At 50.3% G+C, this 27040-nt stretch overlaps 1 protein-coding gene and 1 pseudogene across 3 annotated transcripts in view; both read left to right on the top strand.

Moving 5' to 3' along the window:
- Nucleotides 1-27040, top strand: part of MCC (MCC regulator of WNT signaling pathway) — a 300929-nt gene that overhangs the window by 261707 nt on the left and 12182 nt on the right. For all 3 annotated transcript variants that reach the window (XM_061158216.1, XM_061158217.1, XM_061158218.1), the window contains 3 exons: nucleotides 11236-11470; nucleotides 15024-15230; nucleotides 19175-19275. In XM_061158216.1, the coding sequence (XP_061014199.1) occupies nucleotides 11236-11470; nucleotides 15024-15230; nucleotides 19175-19275 (543 nt within the window). The remainder of the gene's footprint in view (nucleotides 1-11235; nucleotides 11471-15023; nucleotides 15231-19174; nucleotides 19276-27040) is intronic.
- Nucleotides 1602-1716, top strand: LOC133067560 (small nucleolar RNA SNORA43; annotated as a pseudogene).

Below are 27040 nucleotides of genomic sequence, written 5' to 3'. Positions count from 1 at the left end.
AGGAGGCCTGGCGTGCTGCGATTCATGGGGTCACAAAGAGTCGGACACGACTGAGCAACTGAACTGACTGAATCTAAGTCAGATTCAAATGTGGAGCCAGGCAAGAGTGGGAACATTTTCTCTCCAGCCCTTCAGTGGAGACTGTAATGGTGAATATTGGTTAGAAATATTTTAATGTATGGATGAGCCTTGAGTGTGAGACAGTCTTCTTAGAGAAGCTTAATTTTAGGTAATGTATTTCTATAGATTGAGATATACTCAGAACATAGTTTCTGTTTGCAAGGATGACCTCATTAAAGATTGGCCCTATGAACCAAATTCTGTCTTAAACAGATCTTCCCATCAAAGTATGGAGGGCTTACAGAGGTCAGATTCCACTCAATTCTCCTTAAAAATTTCCTTTCACATTCCCACCCAAATCAGAGCTGCTTAGAGGGTACAAAGGAACCACACACCAGGCATTCATGTGGCAACACACATTCTTGGGATCTGACACAACCAGGCTGCTGATCATGTTCAGTGTGGCTCAGGAAAAAAAGTCGCAAACCACCAGACGCTTTCATAATTATAAGTGATTTTGTTTGTAATTCTTGCTGTTCCACTCAGCCTTCCCAGCTTGTCAAGATTATGGACGAAAGACAAGATGGAAGGCTTTCCGAGGTGGAGCTGTTTGTGGCTCCACCAGTCCCCTCCCCTCCCGCTGTAGCCAGCTGGCAGAGAGACTTCTATTCAGAGTGCCAGCCAGTCGCTCCCCCAGGTCTCGGGAAAGGAATGCTGAGTGCCAGGCTCCAGACTGGTAGTACAGGACAGCTCCTGATAACTGAAAGGTCGTGGTTTTGGAACAGAGCAGTGGAGGGGTGGTTCCCAGGGAGGAAAATGAACATGGTAACCAGCCCAACAGCTGACTCTGTAGTCAGGAGCCCAGAGATGCTGCTCTCACAGTTTTGAAACACTGTTTTTTTTTCTTACAAAACTACAGCTGCAGCCTCATCAGAAAATATAATTGTCTTAACAGACAGAGTAACTAGGTAATGTGGGTTGCCTGGATAGCTTTATGAGTGTATCACAGCATTGAGGCAAGTGGACTAAACTAATGAGAGGTGAGAATGGGAATTCTTAGTCAGACCCGCTCTTCTTGTCAAGCATTACAATTTCAGATCATTGATCTAAATCTACAATAGGGCAAGGGGCCAAGACAGCATCAGCCACAGCAAGTCTGCCCTTTTGGAGGCTGGGGTCCCTTCTGTCCTGCCAATAGGTGCCGATCCTGTCAGGCTGTGATTGCAACCTTGAATTTAGCTCGGGAAACACCCAGGGAACTGGGCTTCCACCTGGCTGACCACTCACACTGGGGCCTGCTCCCTCAGTTCAAATGCAGAGTGGTGGAGCAGAAGAGGTGCCCAGCCCTCACCTTCCAAAATCTAAGATGAAGTTTCCCTGGAACAGAAGGAAAGGCTGAGCACAGTGGAATTGTGTCCACTGAAAGGGTGAATGGACCTGAAGGCATGTCTACTTCCCTCTGAAAAAAAGAAGTGCTTTCCCCACCCAAGTAGCAGGAGAATCTATCCGGAGTCCTTGGAACTTAGGCTTAGGAGTGCTCGTCAGTTCTAAAGTCCAGCTCATGCACCTGTGCCGTTGGGGCAGAGAGGAAGTGGCTATTTCTACACTCAGTGCTCAAAACCGTGGGCACTAAGAATGGTTAGTAGCCAGACATCACCGAGGGAGCCCCTTGTTCCCACGTGCGCGGAAAAGAAGGCCGGGGAGGATTGAGTGAGCAGAAAGGCATTCGATCCGTAGGCGCAGCTGGTCCGTGGGAGAGGGACCCTCAGGTGGGACTCTAAAGGACACGTGTCAGGACAGGCGGGAACCCCAGTGAGCAGCCCAGCAGCCACGCACCGCCAGAGTCGAGGGCGGTACAGAGCCTGGGAGAGGCACGGCCTTGGAAATTCCTCTGAAGAAGAACGTGTGGGCCTAGCGTGTCGTGTGTTGAAAAGCAGTAGCAGTGTGTGCTTCTCCCCCCGGTGTGGTTCAGCAGGGCTGAGGCCGCGTCCTCCAGCCAGGAGGTGCAGGCAGGATCTTGTATGTGGGCCTGCCCCACCGTCCTGAGCTGTATCTGGATTATCCCCCCACCCAAGGGGAGAATGTCGATGAGGTTTGCAGATTAGACCTGAGAAGGAGAGTCTCCCAGCTGACACTTTGGGGCCCGTGTTTTCAGCACAGGCTGTTACAGTGAATGGAAAGATCTGTCTTTGTGAGGGAGCATGTCCCCATGTGGGCAAAGCTGTAAAGAATAAACGCATCTTGAATTAAAAAAAAAAAAAAAATTAAAGTCCAGCTCAGACACAGTCCTCTCCATGACAGCCTGGTGTACAGGCCTCCTGCAAAAATGTTCTGTCACTTATCATTTCGCTTCTATGGGAACTAGATAGAGAGCTGAAATGCTTTCACTTTTCTTAAAACTTGCTGATTCCCAAAAAATGTTATGCTCATTGTATTAAAAGTAAGCTTAACAATTGAAATCCAAGCATTACATAAAATTCCCCATGCAAGGACCGTCACTAAAAACAATATGGCACACAGTTTGGAGAGTGTCTTCACAGATTCAGCTGCCCATTTTTTTAATCACCTGCTAGCCCCTCAGTTACCAGTGACAGACGCATACTCAAATCTGGGGGTGGATATCAGGTCTCCCACACAGAAGCCTTGGACCCAGGCTGAGGGCAGAGGGCTCTGGTGAGCAGGAGAACCAAACCACACCTGGCCCCTGTGGCCCCACACCTCTCTGCTGCAGGCCGCTCCCCAGACGACAGAAAACCCGCACGCCACCTCCATCAGTACACTGGACTGACTGGTTTCACTGGTGTCAAGTAAGAAAATCCTGGGAAGGAACATCTTGCCCAGCTGGGCTCAAGTACCTCCCCAGTTATCTGTGGTCACGGTGGTTTCTGCAGGAGCCTCGGGGGCAGAGAGAAGGGGAGGGTCCCAGGAGAAGGGGCAGGGCTGTGTCGTCAACAGACCGACACAGGGCATCTTTAAAAATGTAACTCCACCTCATTTTAACCCTAAAAGGATCCTGTTAATCGGACTCTCTTGAATCTTGCGTTTACCTTCCCTTCCCCCTTAGTGTTGCTGTTTGTTTAGACATCTCTCTCTGTGTCATTCTTCTCAGTAGTAGCTCCCCCGGTAGCTCAGCTGGTAAAGAATCCGCCTGCAATACAGGAGACCCCGGTTCAATTCTTGGGTTGGAAAGATCCGCTGGAGAAGGGATAGGCTACTCACTCCAGGAATCTTGGGCTTCCCTGGTGGCTCAGATGGTAAACAATCCACCTGCAATGCATGAGACCTGGGTTTGATCCCTGGGTTGGGAAGATCTCCTGGAGAAGATATAGGCTACCCACTCCAGTGTTCCTGCCTGGAGAATTCCATGGTCAGAGGAGCCTGGCAGGCTGCAGAATGGGGTTGCAAGAGACAGACACTGCTGGATGAGTCCTTGTTGGATGTTCTCACTGTTATAATACTGCTGCGGTCTCCACCCTGGTCCTTGCATCTGTGCCCCGATGCCGTTTCTGTGGGATCAAGTCTGAGAAGTAGAAGGTGCTGGCTCAAAAAGGACTGTTATTTCAAATGTCAATTAGTGCCCCCCAACCCCGTCCATGATGAAGCAAATGTGTTAGCACCTCTGTCTCCACACCTTTGCTGAAACTGGATGATATACATTTTTTAAATTTGGTCAATCTCTAAGCAAAAAGAAAAAAAAATACCCTTAATGTTTTACTTTGTACCTCTTAATTATTAGTGATGTTGGAAATCATTTACAGTCATCCCTCAGTATCCTCGAGGGATTGATTCTGGACCTCTGTGGATACCAGAGTTCAAGGATGCTCAAGTCCCTTGTGTAAAACATTGTAGTATTTGCATTAGAACCTACACACATCCTCTCATATATTTTACATCATGTCTAGTTACTTATATAATACCAAATATAATGTAAAAGCTATGTAAATAATTGTAAATAAAATGTAAATGCTATGTAAATAGTTGCCAGCACATGGCAAATTGAAGTTTTGCTCTTTGGAACTTCCTGGATTTTTTTTTTTTAATCTCAAAAATTTTCCACCTGAAGTTGGCTAAATCTGCATATGCAGAATTCATAAGTAGGGAGTGCTGACTATAAAGTGTTTAAGTTTTTTAATGTCAGAGAAATTATTAGCAGCAGTATAAGTATCAGATCTATATGGTGTTTATCTTGGTACGTTATCAGCAACCAAATCAGGAGCAGGTTAATATTTGTTTTAGAGATGCCTAGTTTCCAACACCATCATAACAGCACCTTATAAATAGCTGCAGAAATATCATCTGTCTCCTAACTGTGTCTCATTTTGCCTTCCACTGTCAGCTAAGTTTCTGAAAGCAGAAAGTGTTTGAGGACTGTAGTTATCTGGTGGCAGATTTTACCTACCTGTATAATCTCAGAGGATCCGTTCCAGGACTCACCACAGATTCCTCCAACCTCCATCATAAATGTAATACTGTATATATGTGCACACACACACACACACATTGTTTTTTTTAATTCCCGGCTGTGCTGGGTCCTTGTTGCTTTGCTCGGGCTTTCTCTAGTCGCAGTGATCGGGAGCTCCTTTTCATTGCCGTGTGTGTGCTTCTCACTGCAGTGGCTTCTCTTGTTGCAGGGCACAGGCTCTGTGTGTGTGGGCTTCAGTAGTTGCGTCTCACACGCTCTGGGGCACAGGCTGTGTACTTGGGGCATGCGGAAGTAGTTGCTTCACGGCATGTGAGATTTTCCCAGACCAGGGGTCAAACCTGCGACTCCTACACTGGCAGGCGGATTCTTATCCACTGTGCCAGGAAAGTCCCATAGAACAAGGTTTATTTTTAAAAGATCCAGGTATAAGTGATCTGCGCAGTTTAAACTTGGTGTTTGAGTGTCAGCTGATTTTTTTTTTGGATGATTTTTCCTGCCTGAACCACCTCTCCTAGAGCATTCTTACATCATGTGAGAGCATCCAGACCTAGGGGGTTTGGACTGTGTTGAGTATTTTTACTCCTTTGTGACAAAGAATTGTCAGAAGGGGGGTGGGGCATAAGTGGATACCCAGCACAACACTGAAAGGTCCAGGCAGTTGACAGGCTCAAGTTTCTGCTCAGAGAAGTGGGGCCAAACGTCACCTGGCCTGACCCCCCGCCACCCTTCAGATAAGTTTTAAATGCTCAGCAACTAGAAGGCCCCCCGGTGGCACTGGGTGTAAGTGAGATTGTAACTGGGAGCCACGTAAGACACTGAGAAAAACTTCAGGAAGAATCCATCTCTGGTTTTCAAGGCAAAAGAAATGTTCTTTTCTGCCAAGACAAGATGAGGAAGCTGAAAAGAAAGATGGGATTTTTTTCCCTATAAAGCAAGAGGGGAAGTTATCTTGAGAACAAGGATGAGACACACGGAGAGGGACAGGAGAGAGGCCGTCTGAATTCATCTGTTGCATCCAGTCCCACGGTGATCAGGCAGACAGGGGGTGGGGGCCCCAGGCCGGCCAGCAAGCGCTCCCCTCGCTGGAGGCCCCCATGTGTGCAGTGAGTGGACATCCCGCAGGCCACTAATGCGCTCTGAGCCGAGCCAGCGAGGGGAGCTCAAGCAGAGCATCACGGAGAGGAGACCTGCGTGACCTGGCCTGGCTCCTGGAGAAAGCAGAGCAAAACCCAAAAACGCGCAGCCCCGCCATCCCAGGCCAGGCCGGGCTTTCCTTCATCTGCCCCTCTGCCCACCATCCCTCTCACTCTGGGGAGGAGGAGGAGCCCAGCTCCCTTGGACAGTGACGTATCCCCCACTTGACAGCTGTGTTCATCCTGCGTTCCCCCTGCATTCCCAGCCCGAGGGTTAATGGCTGACTTGACCCCCGCCCGGCAGCGGCAGCGGCCCTCTGGAGACAGCGCCTTTGTCTAGGGGAGGCGGAGAAAGGGCCGTGGTCTCCCCTCTGCTCACAGCTGTCATAGCCATATTCCGGGTGGGACAGTCAGAGCACAAAGCAGAACTGTAATGAGCCTCGCCTGATCCGTTGCCCGCTGTGGTGTCCTGGAAGGGAGAGACGGAATCCGCCTGGAGGGGCTGCCAGGCTGGGTGCTTATCTGGAAATTAAACTTGCCCCTGGAAAAGCATTACAACCCTGAGCTTTCCACAGGGGCAGAGACTGTGGAGGGGAGAGCTTTTGTCCTTCTTTTCTGTTTCTTTCTCCCTTAAAACTCTACCACAGTAGAGAGGTGAGACAAAAGCCTTCCCTGCCAGAGTTGGGATCAGGCCCAGGTCCCAGAGGGTTCCAGGACACCCCAAAGCCAGGCAGCCTCTGCCCACCCAGGTCAGTGTCTCCCAGGCAGTTCTTGAGGGTATTCAGGTCCAGTCAGCCCTGGCTGTTGTGCTGTCCCTCAGACAGGCGGTTTTCTGCAGGACTGCTAGCTGGCTGCCATCTCAAGAGGGAGGTCCTGGATCTGGTGTTGGGTGTGGAGAGGCCACGGGCCCAGCTTTTCCCTCCCGCTCTGCCTCCCCCAAAGCAAGCACGGTGTGTGGCCTGCCAGCTGCAGGACCCCTTGTCTTCTGCCCATAACCTGGTGAGGTGGGAACTGTTATGTCCCCACTTTATCACAGCTGGAGAGCTTGGGTAACTTACTCTGCGCCGTAAAGCTGGGCATGGGTAGAGGAAGATCGTTTACTCGGGTCTGCCTGATGTCAGAGGCCTGCTCGCACTCACTGGTACCCACCAGATCAGCCCGAGAACGTAGTGGCCACTCCCGAGAGAATTTGGGACGGGGTCCCATTACCTTTCAGGCTACTTTGCAAATGCCCACTTACCCTGTGGGGTTGACCAGTGGTTTTCAAACCTGCCTGAGCCTCAGAATCAGCTGGATGGTACATTTTAAAACAGAAGGCTGAAAAAATAAATTAAAAAAATTAAAAAAAAAAAAACAAACAGGAGGCTGCCCTCTGCCCCAGCGTTCCCGACTCTGGGAGTCTGGGTCGTGGGGTCTGGGAACAGGCGTTCCTAACAAGTTCCCAAGTTATACTGCCGTCCCCAGCCTCACCACTATTCTTCGACAACCACTGGGGAGCACCAGTCCTGCTCAACAGAAAATATGCCACCGTGTGAACCGTTCAGGGCCTGCAGAATATTTGGAGAACTAACTCTAGGTTGTACTATCCTTTGAGTTTTGAAATAATTGTTTAAATGTTTACTGAGGTCTGTTTGATTTATAACGTGTTAATGACTGCTGCACAACAGTTATACACATGTGTACATTCTTTTCCACTGTTGTTATCACAGGATGGTGAATATAGTTCCCTCTGCCATACGGTAGCACCTCGTTGTTTATCCGTCCTATATATGTACCAGTTTTGTACATCTGTATGTATCATGTGTAATATATGTGTAAATCGTGTCTATACATCAGCTTATCCACTCTGTACATGCCAAACCCTCGGTGCTTCCCCCCCTCGCCCCCCGGCAGCCATCCGTCCATTCTGTGTCCCTGTTTCTGCTTCCTCAGTTCAGTTCAGTCACTCAGTTGCGTCTGACTCTTTGCAACCCCATGGAAACCTGTTTCATAGGTAGGTTCATTGGTATCCTATGTTAGATGCCACATGTAAGTGATATGGTATTTGTCTTCCTGATTTGCTTCACTTAATATGATAATCTCTAGTTGCATCCACGTTGCTGTAAATGGCATTATTTTGTTCTTTTTTATGGCTAATATTCCATTTTACACACACACACACACACATCCCATATCATTTTTATCCATTCATCTGTTCCTTCCATCTCTTGGCTATTGTAAACAGTACTGCTATGAACATCGGGGCGCATGTATCTTTGTGAATTGTAGTTTTGTCCAGATATATGCCCAAGAATAAGATTGCTGAATCATATGGTAATTCTACTTTTAGGTTTCTGAGGAATCCCCATACTGTTTTCCACTGTGGCTGCACCAACTTACATTCCCACCATTTAGGTAGGAGAGTTCCCTTTTCTCCACACACTCACCAGCATCTACTATTTCTAAACTTTTTGATGATGGCCATTGCTGACTGGTGTAAGGTACCTTCAGTTTGTAGGAATATCTTTTTTAAGTGACAAGAATCAAAGGGTACCTCAAGTACTTTCTATTTCTTTTTTAAAAATTATGTATCTACTATACTTGGTGGGCATTCTCTAGTTGTGGAGAAAGGGGGCTGCTCCCCAGTTGCAGTACACGGGCTGCTCCTCGTGGTGGCTTCTCTTGTTACGGAGCACAGGCTCTAGGTTCACGGGCTTCAGCAGTTGCAGCACGGGCGCCCAGGAGTTGCGGCACGTGGGCTCAGTTGCTCTGTGGCATGTGCAGTCCTCCCAGACCAGGAGTTGAACCTGTGTCCCCTGCATTGGCAGGATGACTCCCATCTACTGTACCACCAGGGAAGCCCAAGTGTGTTACATTTCTAAAGAAGTATTTCAAAGAAGACATGAAAAAAGGCCACCCAGGTATTAGTTTATCTCTGTGTTTTCTGTATGTTTAAAATTTTCCAGTGACTTTTAATGAAAAGAGCTGTAAAGTGAACCTCTGGTGGTGAGTCTCAGATTCATGGGAGAGGATTTTCCTGCCTGAAGCCTTCTCCCCACTCACTGGAAGAAAAGTGTTGCTATTTCCCAGCACCGTGCCGTCTAAACATGCCGTGTCTGGGAGGGCGTCTCCTCACTCAGTCGCGTGGAAAGCGCTCTGAGCACTGCCAGATCACTCTAATTTTGCTCAGCGTGTGGAACCTCAGGCCTCAGGCATCTGTCCCTCCACACTGTGTTGACAGTCCATGCAGGCGAGCTCTGAGTCCTCCTGGGTGGTTTTGTGTGAGGCGTGCCTGTCACCGAGCTTTACGGAAGCAGGCTGAGGTGCTGAGGGAGGGACCCTCTCTCTTCGGGACGAGTCACTCTTGGACAGCGGTCATCCAGGCGCCCCGCAGGCTCCCCGCGCCCTCTGCTGGGGATGCCCGTCGCTCTTTCGTGCTTCCCTTGCGCTGCTTTGTTTATGACGTCGCACCTGAAGCGTTCCAACTGGAGGGCGTTGCTGCTTGTCCCGTCTCATCCTTTTTAAAATACAGCTTGAGAATACATAGCACTGATCGATGAATAATTTTTAACCTCCTTCCTGTCTTCTCAGCTTCCACCTTCTCTCCAGAGCTTCTTACAATAGCCCCCGAAAGGGTTCCTGTCTCTGACCTTGCCTCCCTGCATCCCTCCTCAGTACAGCAGACAGAGGGAGCCTGTTAAAATGTAAGGTGAATCCTGTCACTCTTCTAGTATAGACCCTCCGGGGGCTTCTAAATCTAATTCTAGAGAGAAAACAACCTATGAGGCCCTATGAGACCTGGCATTCTGCCCCACACTCTCTGACCAGCTCTCCCCCTTCACCCCCAGCGGACACGTGTAAGTAACCATCACCACCTCTGAAGAGGTGTTGTGTGTTGGTCAGACTGATCTAGCTCCGTCCTGATGGACTCAGGGGTGGTGGGGGGGCCTCAGAGAGTCTGTGGTGATCGGGATCTTTTATGCTGGCCAGAGTTCTCTGACCTGAAGACCACCAGAGCTCTGGGGAGTCCTCTTCCTCATGTGTGTAGACTACCATCCCTTCCACCCTTCGCTCCCTGGAAGCCTCAGCTTCTTGACAATGTGTCACAGACAAGAATGGGACGTTCTTGTCACATGGAGATTGTGAGGAGATTGCATCTGCTGGCTGGGGGCCTGTTACCCTGTTGCTGTGAGGTGAGGAGGGCAGGCCTGGGCTCAGGGCAGTGAAACAGCCTGTGGATACCAGTCACTGCTCCTTGCTCAGCACCTCACAATGGAAATCTTGGGGCGACAGGGCTGTGGAATGAGGCAACGTCAGCCTAGGCCCAGCTGCACCAGATTCCAGCCACAAAGTGTCTCACAACCTCCACTTCCAGGTTGGTAACAGCAGAGATGATGGTGCCAGACTGGCCTGTTTGATGAGAGCTAAATAGGCCCCTTGCTTGTTTATCTGCCATCTTTCCAAAGCCAGGTCCATGCGGGCTGTGTCCAGTGCAGGGGCGTCCAGAGAAACCGCTGTAGGTCTTGAGATCCAAGCTGCAGTTTTCCTGTGGTGCTGACCCTGCCGTGGGACTCTAGAACCCACAGAAACATTCATGGCCTGTCACGTTCCCAGGGTTTGGGCCAGGTGCTCCTTAGAACTGCCAGCCCCTGCTTAGCATTCCCACAGCGTGGGTGGCCAACGGCCCCTCGGACCAGCCTGTGTCCCTCTGAAGGATTTATGTTCATCCATGATGGGGGAGGAACCGCCGTGGAGGCCTGGGGGCACCCTGGCAGTACTACAGAAGGTGCCCCCCACTGCCCTTCTTTCCCGCTCCCACCCCCTGGGGCGGCTGTCAGCGGTCTGGGGTGTGTGTATGCACTGTGTGTGCGCGCGCACACACACACACACACAGTCTGTAGGTCACACTGTAGATACTTTGTTCTTCACCTTGCTCTGTTCCTTTAACGCATCCCTTTTGTTAAGTCTTGTCCATAAGCACACCTGTTTTGTTTCATTTTTTAATTTAAACTTTTTACTTTGTATTGGGGTATAGCTGATTAATAATATTATGATAGTTTCAGGTGGACAACGAAGGGACTCAGTCATACATACACGTGTATCTATTCTCCCCCAAACTCCCCTCCCATCCAGGCCGCCACATAACATTGAGCAGAGTTCCCTGTGCTATACAGTAGGTCCTTGTTGGTTATCCATTTTTAATATAGCAGTGTGTACAACTATTTTTATGACATTTTTCACCCTATTTCCTCAAACTCTCTCCACCATTATCATAATTATTTCCATAATGTCTACGTAATTTTCTTTGTTTTGATATATGTTATAATTCACTAAACCTTATATTCCACGAAACATCTTTGTGTATCTTTTTACTTCTGTGGAATTATTTCCTTAGAATTAATTTCTGGAGTCCACATGTTGTCTTAAAGGGTATAAACATTTCCAGTATTCTTCACGTCGTTTCTTTCCCAAAAGGTGATGTCAATGTACAGTGCTAGGAAGAATGCTTTTTTGTTGTTGATGTTTTGGCATTACCAGCTAGGTACTATTGGGGGAGGAGGGTATGGAGAAGAATGAGGAGGAAAAGAGCTGTTAGCAATGACTGGAGATGCAGTGAGTTGGTTTGTTTCGTCTTCTCAGCACGACCAGCTCCACAGCCAGCAGCTGTGACACAGAGTTCACTAAAGAAGACGAGCAAAGGCTGAAGGACTACATCCAGCAGCTCAGGAACGACAGGGCAGCGGTCAAGCTGACCATGCTGGAGCTGGAGAGCGTCCACATCGACCCTCTCAGCTACGACGTCAAGCCCCGGGGAGACAGCCAGCGACTAGACCTGGAAAACGCAGTGCTGATGCAGGAGCTCATGGCCATGAAGGTATCCGTGTTGGGGGCGGGGTGCTCTTCTCACACCCTCATCCCCTGCTGCCCGCTGTCATCAGGAGGAAACATAAAAAGGCCTCTCGAGAGCTGGTCAGCCGTCCATGTTCAGTGGCCTCTCCACAGGAGGACAGCCAGAACCTCGTGTGTAGGCAGGAGTGGCTTCAGTATGTCTCAGGGTCCCTTGAGCTGGAAGTGCTCCTAGAGAGGTGCACCGAGCACTAGAGAAGTCTCAGGGGGTCCCAGGCCAGAATGGAACACCTCGTCTCCAGGAGAAGCCAGAGGAGGCCTCTGCAGGCTGAAGCAGCCTCTGTTCCATCTCCAGAGTGCTTGCAGGTGCTTCCCAGGTTGATGCTGATGTTCAGGTGAGCCGGGGAGAACAGGGCCAGGCCAGGGCAGCATTTGGACAGGAGCCCTGGTTTTCTGACCCCCTGTTCCTTTGGTGCCATGTGGAGCATCAACAACCATCATCCCCATCACACCCCAAGTGACTTGCTCAGCACAGCCGTCCCTTCCGTGGCCACTCAAGCTGGAATCAGGTGAAGCCTGGGAAGCCTGGGGGCCGTGACAGCAGATACAAGTCAGATACTGGTCCTCCTGCTCAGACCTGGCCTCACTCCCCCTGGGGAATCCTCATGCGATATTGGCTGACTTCCCCTCTCACTGCCCATGAGCTGGGAGTCGTGTCCTTCACCGCGGGGCCTTCCCCCTCTCTGAGGGGCTCGGCACCCTGCAGAATCAGCTCTGAAGCTGCCCTTCTATGATTTCTTCCGAATGTCACATTTCCTTTGGCTGAAGACTACAGATTTCCTTCTTATATTCAGGCCAGTGTGTTGTGTGATAAATTCAGTGCTATTTTGGCCAGGAAATAGCTTTCTGGTGAAATAAAAACTCTAATATTCCCTTTGATACTTGTGAATAAAGTATGTACACACTGTAAAAATTTTCTTTAAAAAAAATAGAAATTATAAAACGCTGGGAGAGAATTAACCCATCAGATCATAACTCAGGGACAGCCATTGGGTCCCCTCCCGAGGGCTCCCTTCCCTGTGTGTCCCCCCAGTGTGCTCAGGGATGTGTGATCGCCCATCGAATCCAGAGGCCGCAGATTCACCCTTTTGTTCTAAGCTGCAGCTGCTGAAAAACTCAAGTTTTCTGGTTGTTTTCACTTGTGCTTGGTGTTCAGTAAACATTATTGATCTCTAGATGGACGTGGCTCCTCAGATCTGCTCTTCTGCTAAACAGCCCATCCTCTCATCATCATTCCTCTTCCTTTTTCTCTCCAGCTGTTTTAAATATTTATTTTCTATGTTTTCCCTTGTTAATTCTGGTCCTTTAAATGCAGATTCTGGTCCTTTAAATGCCTCACCCTGACTCACTTCCATTTTCTCTATGTGTGTGCGTGTGTGTGTGCGCGCGCGCGCGTGTGTGTGTGTGTGTGTGTGTGTGTGTGTGTGTGTGTTTGGGAACAGCCTCTGTTTGGTCTCTAGAATGCTTGCAGGTGCTTCCCAGGTTGACGCTGATGTTCAGGTGAGCCGGGGAGAACAGGGCCAGGCCAGGGCAGCATTTGGACAAGAGCCCTGGTTTCCTGACCCCCTGGTCCCTTTGGTGCTGTGTGGGACACCAACAATCATCATCCCCATCACACCCCAGGTGCCAGTTCACCCTCGGTGGAGGTCTTGTCTTCTCGGTGGTCCTGGGCCATCCTGGGTGGAGATATCCCTGTAAATGCTTGCAGCCTTGACCTGTTCGGACCTGTCGGTTTCGGAGATTTAGGGCTAGTCTTTGTTATATTCTCGGCTGAGAGCTCCTGTTGTCCATTCATAATCCCTCAGGTTTGTCATCTGATTCCTCAGAGGAGGCTTTTCTTCTCTTTTCCCCCGAAACCTGAGTGAGGACACCTCTGTCCTGGCCACGTCTCCCGGTAGGCAGTCTTCTAGTCTCCTCTACGAGGCAGTGCTCCCGCTGGGCTCTCCGGCCTGGCTGTCCGCCCCGCCCTTGTGCAGGTGCTGAAAGCCCAGGCCCTGGGCCCCCTGCCCATCCGAAGCCGCAGGGGCCGGCACTGTGACTGCCTCATCTTTCCTCTTGGGCAGAGCACCCGCTTCACCTCCGGCACCTATGCATTCATCTCTCCTTCTCTCAAGCTTGCATCTGTGTGTTGTTCTGGGTGTGACTGTCCACATTAGTTCAGGACACAGTGTTGCCAGCACCTTGAGAATCCTGTTTCTGGTGGCAAGAGATGAGACAGTTCAGTGTGTGGAAACACCTTTCATCCTGGTTTTATGTCATTGTCAGGAAAGGTTTGCGTCTTCTTTTGAGCAGTTGCTCGGCACTTTGCCTTCCCTGTGGCTAATGCCCACGTCCCTGAGTATAACTAGCCATGGTGGGTGCCCTCCCGGTGTTCCCCACATTGGAGCTGAGAACATCCCCTCCCGGGTCTGGCTTACCCAAGAGACTACAGCAGGCCTGTGGCTTGTTGCCTCAGAGGAGGGTCACTTTGGGGATGACCGCAGTCAGTGACTTGGTGAATCCCTCTCGAGGGATTCAGTGTATGAAGTGACTCAGCATATGAGGAATCCTTTTAAGTAGGATCACAGAAAGAGCTGGGGAGACTGACCCCATGGGGTCATGGGGTGGTAGACTCGCCCTCCAGCAGAGGCAAAGCACAAGGGGACTGTAGCTTGGTGCTTACCTGGCCTCTGAGCTGGAGGTCGTGGGTTCAAACTCAGGCTCCATAATTTATTCAGCATGTGGGCTGAGAAGAAGCCGTGTCCCATCCATGAATGGAGATATTCATAGTACCTACCTCAGGGTGAGAGGACTTAATGAGCTGCTTAGTATAACCATTTAAAGCAGTGTTACCTGCTCAGTAAATGCTAGTGCTTCTCACTGTTACCTGGTCCAGGGGAGCACTGTCCTATTTTAGGGTCACTTCTTACTCTTCACAGCAAAGTCTCCTTAGACTTCGCCAAGATACTTTAAGAAGTGACCTGATGAATAGTCACTTGAGAAGGGCTCTGTTTCGATGGATTTTATTCGGGTCCTGAAGTTGATAGGACCTGGGGCCAGTGTCGCTGCTGTGGGTGCATCCGAGCTGCCCAGCATGGCTGCAGGACCCAACTGCCATGAGGGCAATGATATCCATGGATTAATGTCATGAAAATGGGAAAGGAAACAGAATTTAGAAGGGACCTAGTCAGATGCTTCAACCTCTTTGACGCGGGTTAGCCTCTGCCTGCCAGAAAACTGGTCTCCAGCAAGGCGAGTATGACCACTGGGGAAGTGGAGGTGGAATATCCTGGTTGTTAGAAAGATGTTCCTTATTGTGCCAAAGCCTGCAGGCCTGCCTGTCCATTCTACCCATTGATCTCGGTTCTGGGGCACAGTGGCAAGCCCATGGTGTGGTGCCACAGTCAGTACTGCGGGCGTGTGGAGACAGCCGTCTAGTCTCCCCCCAGCAGCTGCCAAGTGACACCTCCGCGGGGCCTCTCAGGGCGGTCGGGGGCCCTGTTGTCGCCCCACCAGCCCCTCGTACACTCTGCGCCCCGCAGGAGGAGATGGCCGAGCTGAAGGCCCAGCTCTACCTCCTGGAAAAGGAGAAGAAGGCCCTGGAGCTGAAGCTGAGCACGCGAGAAGCCCAGGAACAGGCCTACCTGGTCCACATCGAGCACCTGAAGTCTGAGGTGGAGGAGCAGAAGGAGCAGCGCACAAGGTCCCTCAGCTCCACCAGCAGCGGCGGCAAGGACACAGCCAGCAAGGTAGGGGCGGGCCAGCTCAGCCTCCCCTCCCGCAGAGCCTGAGGCCGGCAAGGTAGGGGCGGGCCAGCTCAGCCTCCCCTCCCGCAGAGCCTGAGGCCGGCAAGGTAGGGGCGGGCCAGCTCAGCCTCCCCTCCTGCAGAGCCTGAGGCTGGCAAGGTAGGGGCGGGCCAGCTCAGCCTCCCCTCCCGCAGAGCCTGAGGCCGGCAAGGTAGGGGCGGGCCAGCTCAGCCTCCCCTCCTGCAGAGCCTGAGGCTGGCAAGGTAGGGGCGGGCCAGCTCAGCCTCCCCTCCCGCAGAGCCTGAGGCCGGCAAGGTAGGGGCGGGGACTGGGCTCAGCCTACACTCCGGCAGAGCCTCACTCTCAGTGCCCTCAGCTTCCTTATTTGCAGAGCAACTGTAGCCATTCTAGAGATCTGAAAGACAGTGACATTTTGAGTGCAAAGAAACCAAGTCCACACTTTTTCAAACCTCACTTTTTGTAGCAGGTAGAGCATCTCATAGATCGTGGTCTCATCCAGGGAGTGGCCCGTGCAGTGGTACTCACCCCACCTCTTCCCCCGGCCCATGTGATCATCGGTGTTGATTCATGGTGCTGATCACCACACATGTCATCTCTCCTAAGAGTTACCCCATTTACATGAGAAAAAAGAGGTTTAAAAGAATTGGGGGGGGGGGGGTGTCTCACAGCTGGTAAATGGCAGAATCAGGATTTAACCCCAGTCTGGCTGGCTCTGGTCCTCCTCCTCTCTTCTGGTGTGTTTCCTCCTCAGCTTCCTTAAGGTGGACGGCAGGAGGTGGCCTGAGGCAGAGGAGGAGGAGGGCGAGCCCTGAGTCACCCCAAAGAGCACAGAGTGTGGGCTGCCGGTGGCGTCATCTTGCAAACTCACACTTTCATTAACCCTCAAGTCTTTTTTTCTAGAATTCAAGCTCATTCCGTCATCCTCTATTGCAGAATAATCCCAAATACTGCACTGGAGAAAAAAAATAGTCTAGACCCTAAAGAAAAATATCCCTCGTCGCAGGGTGCTATAATTCTGTGCCTGCGATTTTCTGTTCCTGATGAATGCCAGCTTCTCCTGACCCGTTTATCTGTGGCCCAGGACTGTGGGCATGCAGTGACTTGCTGGTCTAGTGAGTGGCCCCTCATGGCCCAGGTGCAGAGGTGTCTTCACCAGAGGAGTGTCCCTGAGAAGAAAGCCCCTTGCTGATGCTCTGTGGCAGGGAGTGGTTCCCCTAAACAGCTAAGAGCTGTGCTGCCTGCTCCAGAGGCCAGAGCCACCCTCTGCCCACTCTCATCTACAAGGCTGCCCAGGGAGCTGGGGCCCCAGCACCCAGCGAGGCTGCTCTCCCAAGGCCCTGCTGCTCCTCAGTCATCCATTCCTGTGATGGGTGTGATCTGGTCCACGCAAGATGCTGGAGGCAGTTCCAGGAGTTTAGCTTCCAGTGGGGTACACCGATGGGCAAATAGATGATCACAACACAGGACACAACATCCAGAGTGCAGAGATGGACGTCTGGTGCAAGGGGAGGCCACAGGCCAGACCCACGATCCAGATTTGGAGGTTAGGCGCAGGTTTCCTGAACACAGACCCAGTGGAGAGTGGGTGCAAGCCCAATGAAGAGGCCAGGAAGGACGCGGAAGTCTGCCCTGGGCCGATGGAACAGCACAGGCCAAGCCCAGGGGGAGGAGGGGTCAGTGTGTTGGTTGGAGAGACCCACCAGCTACCTGTCCTGGGCACGGGGAAGGATCGCAGAGGGGCTTTTGCAGGGAGTGACGTGACACAGTCTGAGCTTTGGAAAGGTCACCATGTGGGCGCGCCCTGAGACCACATGCCGGTGCCTGAGGGGTCTGACCACGGGGCGGGCAGCACTGCTTCTTCACCCGGGAGGATCCGGGCTCCCAGACGTGGCTTGTCTGTCCTGTGGCAACGGCTTCAGAACCTGTGCACAGCTTTTGTGAGCCGTCACTGTGGGGCAGAGCTCCTGTGTTTGCGTGGGTACTCTTAGGGTGGGCTGGAAGTGGACTTACCAAGCTCTTAGGAGGCCCATGAGCTGAGCATTTTCCCCTAGTTCTTAGTATTTATTTTGACTGGGGGAAGCACTGTATTTTGTGGAATGGCTCCAAAAAACAGAAATCTCTTTGACGGAGACCAGATGATTTATTTTTATTTTTTTACATTAGAGAACAGAGCTTTTATAAAAGTACCGTGTGTTGTTCAGGTAATGAAATTAGAATAAGCTGATTATTTTGTCTTTCAAAAATTAGATCCATTTACTCTATGAATAATATCTCCCTTCTGGGCTATTCATTTGGTCTTATCTGTTGGTAGATGAGGCAAGCAGTCTGGAGCAGAGGCTGGAGCCAGATAGTCAATATTTTAGGATTTTGGGGTCATACAGACTCTGCTGCACCTATGTAACTCTGCCATTGCAAAATTGTCTCTTCCTTACTGCGAAGGAAGTGACAACACAGACACAGAGGCACATGGCTAGGTTAACATGCTTTATTTATAGACACTGAAATTTGAATTTCATATGATTCCTACATATCATAAAATAGTCCTTTGATTTCTTTCCCTTGATTTTAAAAATAGAAACACAATTCTTACTCTGTGGGCATTTATAAAAACAGGTGGCCAGTCAGACTGGAGTCTAGAACATCTATTCTTGCTTCGAGGTAGGGAGGTGGTTGGGTATCATGCTTGGTTTAAAACTTCCCTTCAGCCAACAGGCTGGGTCCCACATCTTGACCAAATCACATTAGGTTTTTTCAGTTCTTGTCTATATGCTGCAGAGATTACTAGACGTTCTCGGTGAGCGGCACTGGGTGAAACAAAGCTGGCCCTGTCTTTAAGGAGACACGTCAACCCCGCAGGGGAGTCGATGTCCTCACAGAGGGTGTTGGGCTCTGGAGAGATTGCCGAGCTGGTCAGTGGCGGCTCAGGGCTGCGAGACACCAGGTGGAGCGGAGGGAAGAGAGCAGAGCTGGGGGCAGGAGGAGGGCTCAGACGCGGTGCTGTCCTCCTCCAGAGCCCCGGGTGGTGTGCCGCGTCTGTGCGGGCGGCAGAGGCACCCCAGTGCCTCCCGTCATCTGGACTCTGGCCCTGACTCCTTGACTCCTTGGAGCGCTCACCCATTGAGATGCAGCCTTCTGTCTACATTCTGTCTCGAGTAACAGGTCACAAGCTTTTTCTTCTGGAGCCTGGGTTGTAGTAAATCCTCAGGGAATGTCTGCTGAGCAAATTATCAGATGAGCGCTGTCCCCCTCTGCTTATTCCACAGCAGAGCAGCTGCCCTCCGTCTGTATGCATACAGCGGGCCGCTCAAATGGGTCCAGCTGTGGTGTTATGAATGGACTGTGCTCCATGCCAGATTTCGGCCTTCTCTGAAGGCTCTTATGTGTCCTCATCTGTAAAACGGGAAGAGTTGGTTTAGGTGATGTCAAAGTTCCTGTCTGATGCCAAGATGTACTTCCATTTTCCTCCCCTTTTCCTGGGTTTTCTAGATTACCTGAACCCAGTAAAGCCCCTGCATCCAGAGAAGATTGGTTTTCTTCCCAGAGGGTGTGGGATGGGGGGAGGGACCACATAAGCATGTGTGTTTCCCACATGTCTTTCCTGAGGGACAGGAGCGCTGACCTGAGTGGGCATCCTGGTTCTGCCAAGTCCTTGCAGTAACTCAGGACAGCATCACTTCCCTGTGCCTTGGTTTCCTCCTTGGCCAGGAGGGGATACTGACAGTGTCCACTGCAGAGGGCCATCACAGTGGTCAGACGAGGGAACTCGTGTGTGTGACCTGGGCGCCCCGTGAGTGCTCTGGACATGGGGCAGCCTGGGTGCGCTGCGGGCACCTGGCCAGGGCCGCCCTGCACTCTGCTCACCTCCCGCTCTGCCATCGGCGCCCTCGGCTCAGCCGCAGGCCTGACCCGGTGCTCTGCATCCTCAGGAGTGTCCGGACGCCGCCTCCCCCGCCCTGTCCCTGGCCGAACTGCGGACGGCGTGCGGCGACAGCGAGCTGGCTGCGGAGTTCACGAATGCCATCCGTCGGTAAGCGCCCAGCCCGCCGCCCAGAAGGGTGGTTTCTTCCAGGGGTGACGGGGTAGGCAGGGGTGACAGTGTATGCAGGGGTGACGGGGTAGGCCAGGGGTGACGGGGTAGGCCAGGGGTGATGGCTGGGGTTAGTTCTCCCAGCTGCTGACGCCCCTCGCCGGGAGTATCACAGGTGCCTGGGAGAGAGGAGGCCCCGTACCGCCTCCTTGTGCAGGCCTGCAGGCCAGAAAGGTGAGTGCAAGAGGAAAGTATATATGGTCATCCCGCGTGCAGAGAGAAAAAGGTCTGCTCCTTCGCCTTTCTGTTGCGGTGTGGCATTGGCTAGAACCTCAGGACTGTGTTAAAAGCTGACAATCCAAACAGGCATCTTTGGTATCACTGGGATGGAATATTGCAGGTAAATTCTGTTGGCTCTTTCGGGAATTTTTAAGTTTCTTTGGCTGCTTTATACATATAGCATATTCCTCAAATATAAAGATAATGAAGTTGATTAAAGAGAAAAAAAAACAAACAGGCATCCTTACCTTGTTTCCCGCTTCAATGAGAATGCCTGCCTCACCATCTGTCTTTGCACTCAGACGGCCTCTAAAGTTTATTTACCTCCGGACGTTTTCCTCTATTGTGGCTGTTTCTTCCTGTCCTTTCTCTCTAGATCTGTCTTCCATATCCTGACTTTTCATCCTCTGCCCACCCTTTTGCACTCAGTTCTAGAGCAAGGATATCCAGCAGAAAAGTAATGCAAGTCACACTGTAATGTTAAATGTGCTAGGATCCATGTTTTAAAAAAAAGAAACACATATAGTCCACTTTAATAACGTATTTTATTTCACTCAGTGCATCCAAAATATTTCAAAATGTAAATCCATGTCTCAAAGATATTCTTTCTTCTAATTTTTCTAATTCTTTTTTATTAAATTTTCTTCTAAATTTTTTTTTTACTAAATTTTCAAAGTCTACTGTGAATTTAGTACGTTTATACTTATTGCACATCAGATTCAAACAAGCCAACACGTCCAGCATTCAGTAGCTCACGTGGCTATGGCTGCCCTATGAAATAGTGTGGTTCTGAGGAGGTTGTTAAGGTCCACTTTCCAACCCACTCCAGTATTCTTGCCTGAAGAATCCCCATGGACAGAGGAGCCTGGTGGGCTACAGTCCACGGGGTTGCAAGAGTCAGACATGACTGAGTGACTGAACAACAAATGTAATCCCTTAGCTAGAGCCACCATGGTGTTTGACTGATGTGTTGAGTTTATTCGGTTGATTAAATCTATCATCTCTCTTGTAATGATATGATATCTTCTTGCGTCTCTTGAGGACACTTATACTTAATATCTTGTCTACTGTATTGACTCTTTCCTCACAGGTGAGCTTTACAGTTGAGCTTGGTGACTTGGCTCCAGCTCGTAAGCTCACCTTGCGCGCTTTCTGTCCCTCCCTGCTGACGGCAGGTCTCCAGGCCGCGTGTCTGATCCAGGTGTCTGGTCCCCTCCCGTTCTGATGGCTGGAGCACCCCTGAGTCCCCTTCTTCCCTTTGTAGCAGCTTGCTTCTGTGTGCATTTTGAGTTGTGGTTTCCTTTTTCAAGAATAAAACCTGCCTTTCCTTTTTTATGATTGCTCACAGTTTCTGACAGACAAAGAACGCTCCTTAGTTTCTATCATTCTTTAGAATTTTTTTAAAAAAATACATTTGCCATCACTTGGGAGGATTTGGAATGGAGGGGAAGGCTACAGGGCACACTCAGGCTGCTGTCGTGGTCCAGCGGGGCTCTTGATACTGTGGTGTAGCCTCCGGCTGAGGGTGGGCCGAACACTGCCTGGTAGGGAACCTCACCACCCTCCTGACTGACTCACTGCCACTTTTGGTCTTTTCTTCCAAGCTGTAATAGCTCAGTTTTTATACTGCCAGCGCTTCTGGCCTTGTGGTTAATTGGTAATCACTTCGCTTGAGGAGGTAAGAGAGAAGCTGTGTGGAAAATGCCCTCACCTAATCCTGATGACGTGATTGCACCAGAAACCAGGGACGCAAACCACCCCCTGCTTCCAACTGGGAGCCATTTGGATATTGTGTCTGTAAGCTAAACCCCTGCGTTTTTCAAGGATCCTGAACCTCAGAGGCCCTCGCTGGCACATGCAGGTTGCAGATTCTGCTGACTAAACATAAAGAGATTTCATTTGTTCTGTCAGTCACAATGGATTTCCAATAGCCAGCCTTGAGTTGGTTAGCATGGATTTCTAATCAAGCGCCAGATATATGGAGCCAAGAAAGAACCCACAGGGCTACAGGAAAAAGGAAAATAACATAATTATACTGTATACATAGCTTAGAAATGGGAATCGTTATTTCATGAGGGTGTATAACACAGATGCCCAAGCACTGAGGTTTGGGGTGTTTTTCTTTTTAAAAGTCAAGTGGAAACTACCACCTCCCTTGAAGGTGTTAAATCACCGCCAAGCTAGTGGCTGAGTCAGTCGAGGGTTTCCTCCCAGAATTTTCAGACCTATTCCTTCTTTGGAAAATGATGCTTCCAAACACCGAAGTTGTGGGCCCCAGGAACAGGACTGAAGAGAGGGGGTGGTAGAGGGGCGGGCAGAGGCTGTGTGTGCTGAGTTACTGTTCGCGTCCAACTCTTGTGACCCCGTGGACTGTAGCCCACCAGGCTTCTCTGTCTGTGACTCTCCAGGCAAGAAGACTGGAGGGGTTACCATGCCCTCCTCCAGGGGATCTTCCTGACCCAGGGATCGAACCTGCATCTCTTGCATCTCCTGTGTTGGCAAGTGGGTTCTTTACCACTGGCGCACCTGCGGCGGAGGCTAGGCGCAGGCTTTTCTGGCGGGAGCCCCGGAATGGCCTTGCAACACTCCAGTTGCTGCCTGGCTCCTGTCCTGCCCCAGTGGCTGCGGTCCCACACCCAACCCTCTTCTGTCTGGAACAAAACCAGGCCTCCATGCAATCACACATTTACCGCCTAACTTCCATCTGAGCTGATTTCACTCCCTCCACTTCCATGAGTATTTACTGTGGGATCATGGCTCCGGGCTTGCCATAAGACCCCATCTGGATAACCAGGTTTCCTGTCGGGCCACCTTGTCTTCACTGTCTGCACAGGCTGTGTGCTGCAAAGCCCTTCTCCACCCCAGACCCCTCTCTTGCTCACATTCCTAGTAAAATCTAACTGAACAGCCTTCCCACCAGAGAAGTAAGCTATGACAATGCAGCTCAGGAGAGGGCATTTTCAGAAAGGAGTCTTCTTGTACTTCTGTGGTATTTGTGTAGCCTACCTTGAGGACCCGGGCACAGCTGAGAGGAGCAGACTGTTTCTCCATCATGCTTAGGAGGCAGCAAGGAGGGGGTGGAGGAGGCAGGGGCGGGGAGACTGGACAGCAAGGCTGAGTGGTCACTCAAGGTCACACAGCCAGGCCGCGAGGAAATCACACGCCCCTGCTTTCTCCGCTGGACTCCATGTGCTGGCAGGGGGGTGCTTACCCACTGAGTGTGAGCCGAGCCTGCTCGTGGGCCTCTTCCCTGTCTACAAAATTTATTTCTTGATTCTTGTGTGCCCTGAAAGTGAGAGCCGCTCAATCATGCCCGACTCTTTGTGACCCCATGGACTATACAGTCCATGGAATTCTTCAGGCCAGAATACTGAGAAATGTCAATAACCTCAGATATGCAGATGACACCACCCTTATGGCAGAAAGTGAACAAGAGCTAAAGAGCCTCTTGATGAAAGTGAAAGAGGAGAGTGAAAAAGTTGGCTTAAAACTAAGATTATGGCATCCAGTCCCATCACCTCATGGGAAATAGATGGGGAGACAGTGGAAACAGTGTCAGACTTTATTTTTTGTGGGCTCCAAAATCATTGCAGATGGTGACTGCAGCCATGAAATTAAAAGACGCTTACTCCTTGGAAGGAAAGTTATGACCAACCTAGATAGCATATTAAAAAGCAGAGACATTACTTGGCCAACAAAGGTCCATCTGGTCAAGGCTATGGTTTTGCCAGTAGTCATGTATGGATGTGAGAGCTGGACTGTGAAGAAAGCTGAGTGCTGACGAATTGATGCTTTTGAACTGTGGCGTTGGAGAAGACTCTTGAGAGTCCCTTGGACTGCAAGGAGATCCAACCAGTCCATCCTAGAGGAGATCAGTCCTGGGTGTTCATTGGAAGGACTGATGCTGAAGCTGAAACTCCAGTACTTTGGCCATCTCATGCGAAGAGCTGACTCATTGGAAAAGACCCTGATGCTGGGAAAGATTGAAGGTGGGAAGAAAAGGGTACGACAGAGGATGAGATGATTGAATGTCATCACCAACTCAATGGACATGATTTTGGGTAACCTCCAGGAGTTGGTGAAGGACAGGGAAGCCTGGCATGCTGCAGTCCATGGGGTCGCAAAGAGACATGACTGAGCAACTGAACTGAACTGAACTGAGCCTTTCCCTTCTCCAGGGGATCTTCCCAACCCAGGGATCGAACCCAGGTCTCCCGCATTGCAGGCGGATTCTTTACCAGCTGAGCCACAAGGGAAGCCCAAGAATACTGGGCAGCCTATCCCTTCTCCAGCGGGTCTTCCCAACCCAAGAATCGAACTGGGGTCTCCTGCATTGCAGGCGGATTCTTTGAATACATCATTGCTCTGTTTCTTATAAGCCTGCCTCTCCTTCCCTCAATTCCCTGGTAGCTCAGACAGTACAGAACCCACCTGCAATGCAGGAGACCCGTGTTCAACCCCTCGGTCAGGAAGATTCCCTGGAGGAAGGCACAGCAATCCACTCCAATATTCTTGCCTGGCGGGCTACAGTCCATAGGGTCATAAAGATTCAGACCTGACTGAGCGACTACACGTTCACTTTCTCCTTCCTTCCTCCAATCCCTGCAGGAGAGTCAGCGGCGGGGGCGGCGGCAGGGCAAGGGGTGCCGGAATCATGGCTGACTCACCCAGCTGTATGGCTGGTGACTCTGTCCCGTCTAAGTGATCCCTAAACCATCTCAGCCTCATTTCTGTCTGCCCACTGGACATCTCCCCTGAAGAGACTCCAGCCTTAAAACACAGCATGTCCAAAACAGAAATTATCATCTTGTTTACACCTGCCCTTTGAAATTGGCCTCTTTTTCAGAATTCCTATTTATATGTAAAAACTTCGAAGTCTGCCTCTGTTAGCAGATAGTATTTTTTTTTACCCCTAAAAACCCCATCTGTCCCATGCAGTTTGCATTGCCTTCTGAATTTAGCCCTCAACCCCTCCAAACTCAGAGTAGCATCTCAATGGGTCATTCTGCCATTAGTCCCATCCTGTGTTCCCCCGCAAAAAAACACCTTAAATCATACTTCTGATCAGGTGGCTCTGCAGATAGATCTTCCATGGTGTGACCTTCATCATCATGTGTAGGTCCCTAACTTAACTTCTTAGCCTGTATTTCAAATGTTTCCCTACACATTATCTGTGGTCCAGATTCATCCAGATGGTTCATCTTTCCATGAGCATGCCCTTTGCTTTATACCCCCACCCCACCCCGTCTCTCTCAAGCTGTGAACCCTTCCTTCTTATCCCTCCAGTTGGACACTCATCTTCCTGAAGGTTCCTCAGGCACCTCTTCTCTGTGCCCCTGATGGTACAGACCACTCATCACCATCAGTGCCCACGGAGCCTGTGGTTGTCAGAGAGCCTTAGGGCAAACCACTGGGAGCCTCCTGGAGTTCAGATCCACGTCTGAGTTCCAAAAAATATCTGCCCAGCTCTAGAAATCTTCCAGACTTGATGGTACCCATTGACCCCTGTTCCAGCAGCTATGAATTAATACTGCTCCTGAGCACTCACATACTGGATTGAAATGAAGAGGGAACTGACTGAAGTCCTTTTAAAGAGGGAGCCCTGCTGAGGCTGCAGGATCATCACCATTTCATTAGTGGGACCATTATTTTTAAAGGTGCTGTTTTCTTAAACTTGCACTTGCTGGTTCTTCCTATGTGGCTTATTTGTAATAGCCATCAGGCAGTAGAGGTTGTGCTTAGAATTCTATAAATGCACAGGGGTCTACAGGATGTTAATGGAACACACAGCGTGCCTATAAGTTCATTACCTTGTAAATAAATGGCTGAGCTCCAGAGCTGGCCTCACAGGGCCAAGGGAAAGATCAGTTCTCATCCCGGGGGTTGAGGTGGGTCAGTGAGGTTTCTTCATCTTTCTGTCATTCCCCCATGTTCCGAAAGCTGAGAGAGAAGGCCTTCCCCTCCGATCTCATAAAGGCAGTGATGGAGACATCAAAGAACCCTGTAGCACAGGCAATGCAGCAGCGAGATCTGCAGGAAATGTGGTCTGGGCCGCCCTCTTGCTGCTATTCTAGGCAGACCCACACCAACTCAACACCTGCAGAGCATCCTTATCCGGGACACCCCGTCCTTAGCTCCGCAGGCCTGGGCTTTTCACCAGACTCCTGTTCCACTGTCTGCTCTCTGTGACTCGGCACGCTGCAGCGACATGCGGACTCAAAGACAGGGCCCAAGTGCATCCCAGCCCCATAGGCGTCACTGGCAAATCTCTTCAACTGCACTTCAAGTGCCTCATCTAGAAAACTAGAGTAATAACAGGACTGACCTCCAAGGTTTGCGGTGAGAATTCAGTAACTTTATGCTTGTAAAGGAGTTAGGATAGCAACTACTGCTGGCTGGATTTTCTTTAAAAAGATGAGTAGTCTAGACTCTATAGACATTTTGTTGTTGTTCAGTCACTCGGTGGTGTCTGACTCTTTGCAACCCCATGGACTGCAGCATGGCAGGCTTCCCTGTCCTTCACCATCTCCCAGAGTTTGCTCAAACTCATGTCCATTGAGTCAGTGATGCCATCCAACGATCTCATCCTCTGTCGCCCCCTTCTCCTCCCACCTTCAGTCTTTCCCAGCATCAGGGTCTTTTCCAGTGAGTCATTTCTTCACAGCAGGTGGCCAAAGTATTGGAGTTTCAGCTTCAACATCAGTCCTTCCAATGAACACCCAGGACTGATCTCCTTTAGGATGGACTGGTTTGATCTCAGTCCAAGGGACTGTCAACAGTCTCCTACAGCATCACATTTCAAAAGCATCAATTCTTCAGTGCTCAGCTTTCCCTATGATCTAACTCTCACATCCGTACACAACTACTAGAAAAACCATAGCTTGGACTAGACAGATATTTGTCAACAAAGTGACGTCTTTGCTTTTCAATAAGCTGTCTAGGTTGGTCACAGCTTTTCTTCCAAGGAGCAAGCATCTTTTAATTCCATGGCTGCAGTCACCATCCGTAGTGATTTTGGAGACCAAGAAAATGAAGTCTGTCACTGTTTCCATTGTTTCCCCATCTATTTGCCATGAAGTGATGGGACTGGATGCCCTGATCTTCGTTTTTTGAACGTTGAGCTTTAAGCCAACTTTTTCACTCTCCTTTTCACCTTCCTCAAGAGGCTCTTTAGTTCCTCTTCACTTTCTACCATTAGGGTGGTGTCATCTGCATATCTGAGGTTATTGATATTTCTCCTGGCAATCTACCATGAAGGAAATATATAGGATCATAGTCGCTACAGAGATCTTCTTTCAAAATTTTATATATAGATTGCAATAAGTAATGGGGGAAATGACAAGATGCTGGGGATGCTGTAACTCTGGGACGTTTGTTTAGATGGGTGGTCAGGGTGGGCTTCTCTGAGGAGGTGACATTTAAGCTGAGACAAGGAGGAAACATAGCGTAGTGGAGGAAGTTCATCCCAAGGAGAGGGGACTGACCG

Source organism: Dama dama, chromosome 12 (genome assembly GCF_033118175.1).
Source record: "Dama dama isolate Ldn47 chromosome 12, ASM3311817v1, whole genome shotgun sequence".
Taxonomy (NCBI): domain Eukaryota; kingdom Metazoa; phylum Chordata; class Mammalia; order Artiodactyla; family Cervidae; genus Dama; species Dama dama.
The sequence above is the reverse complement of the archived record's forward strand: the minus strand, read 5'-3'. Positions and strand labels throughout refer to the sequence as shown.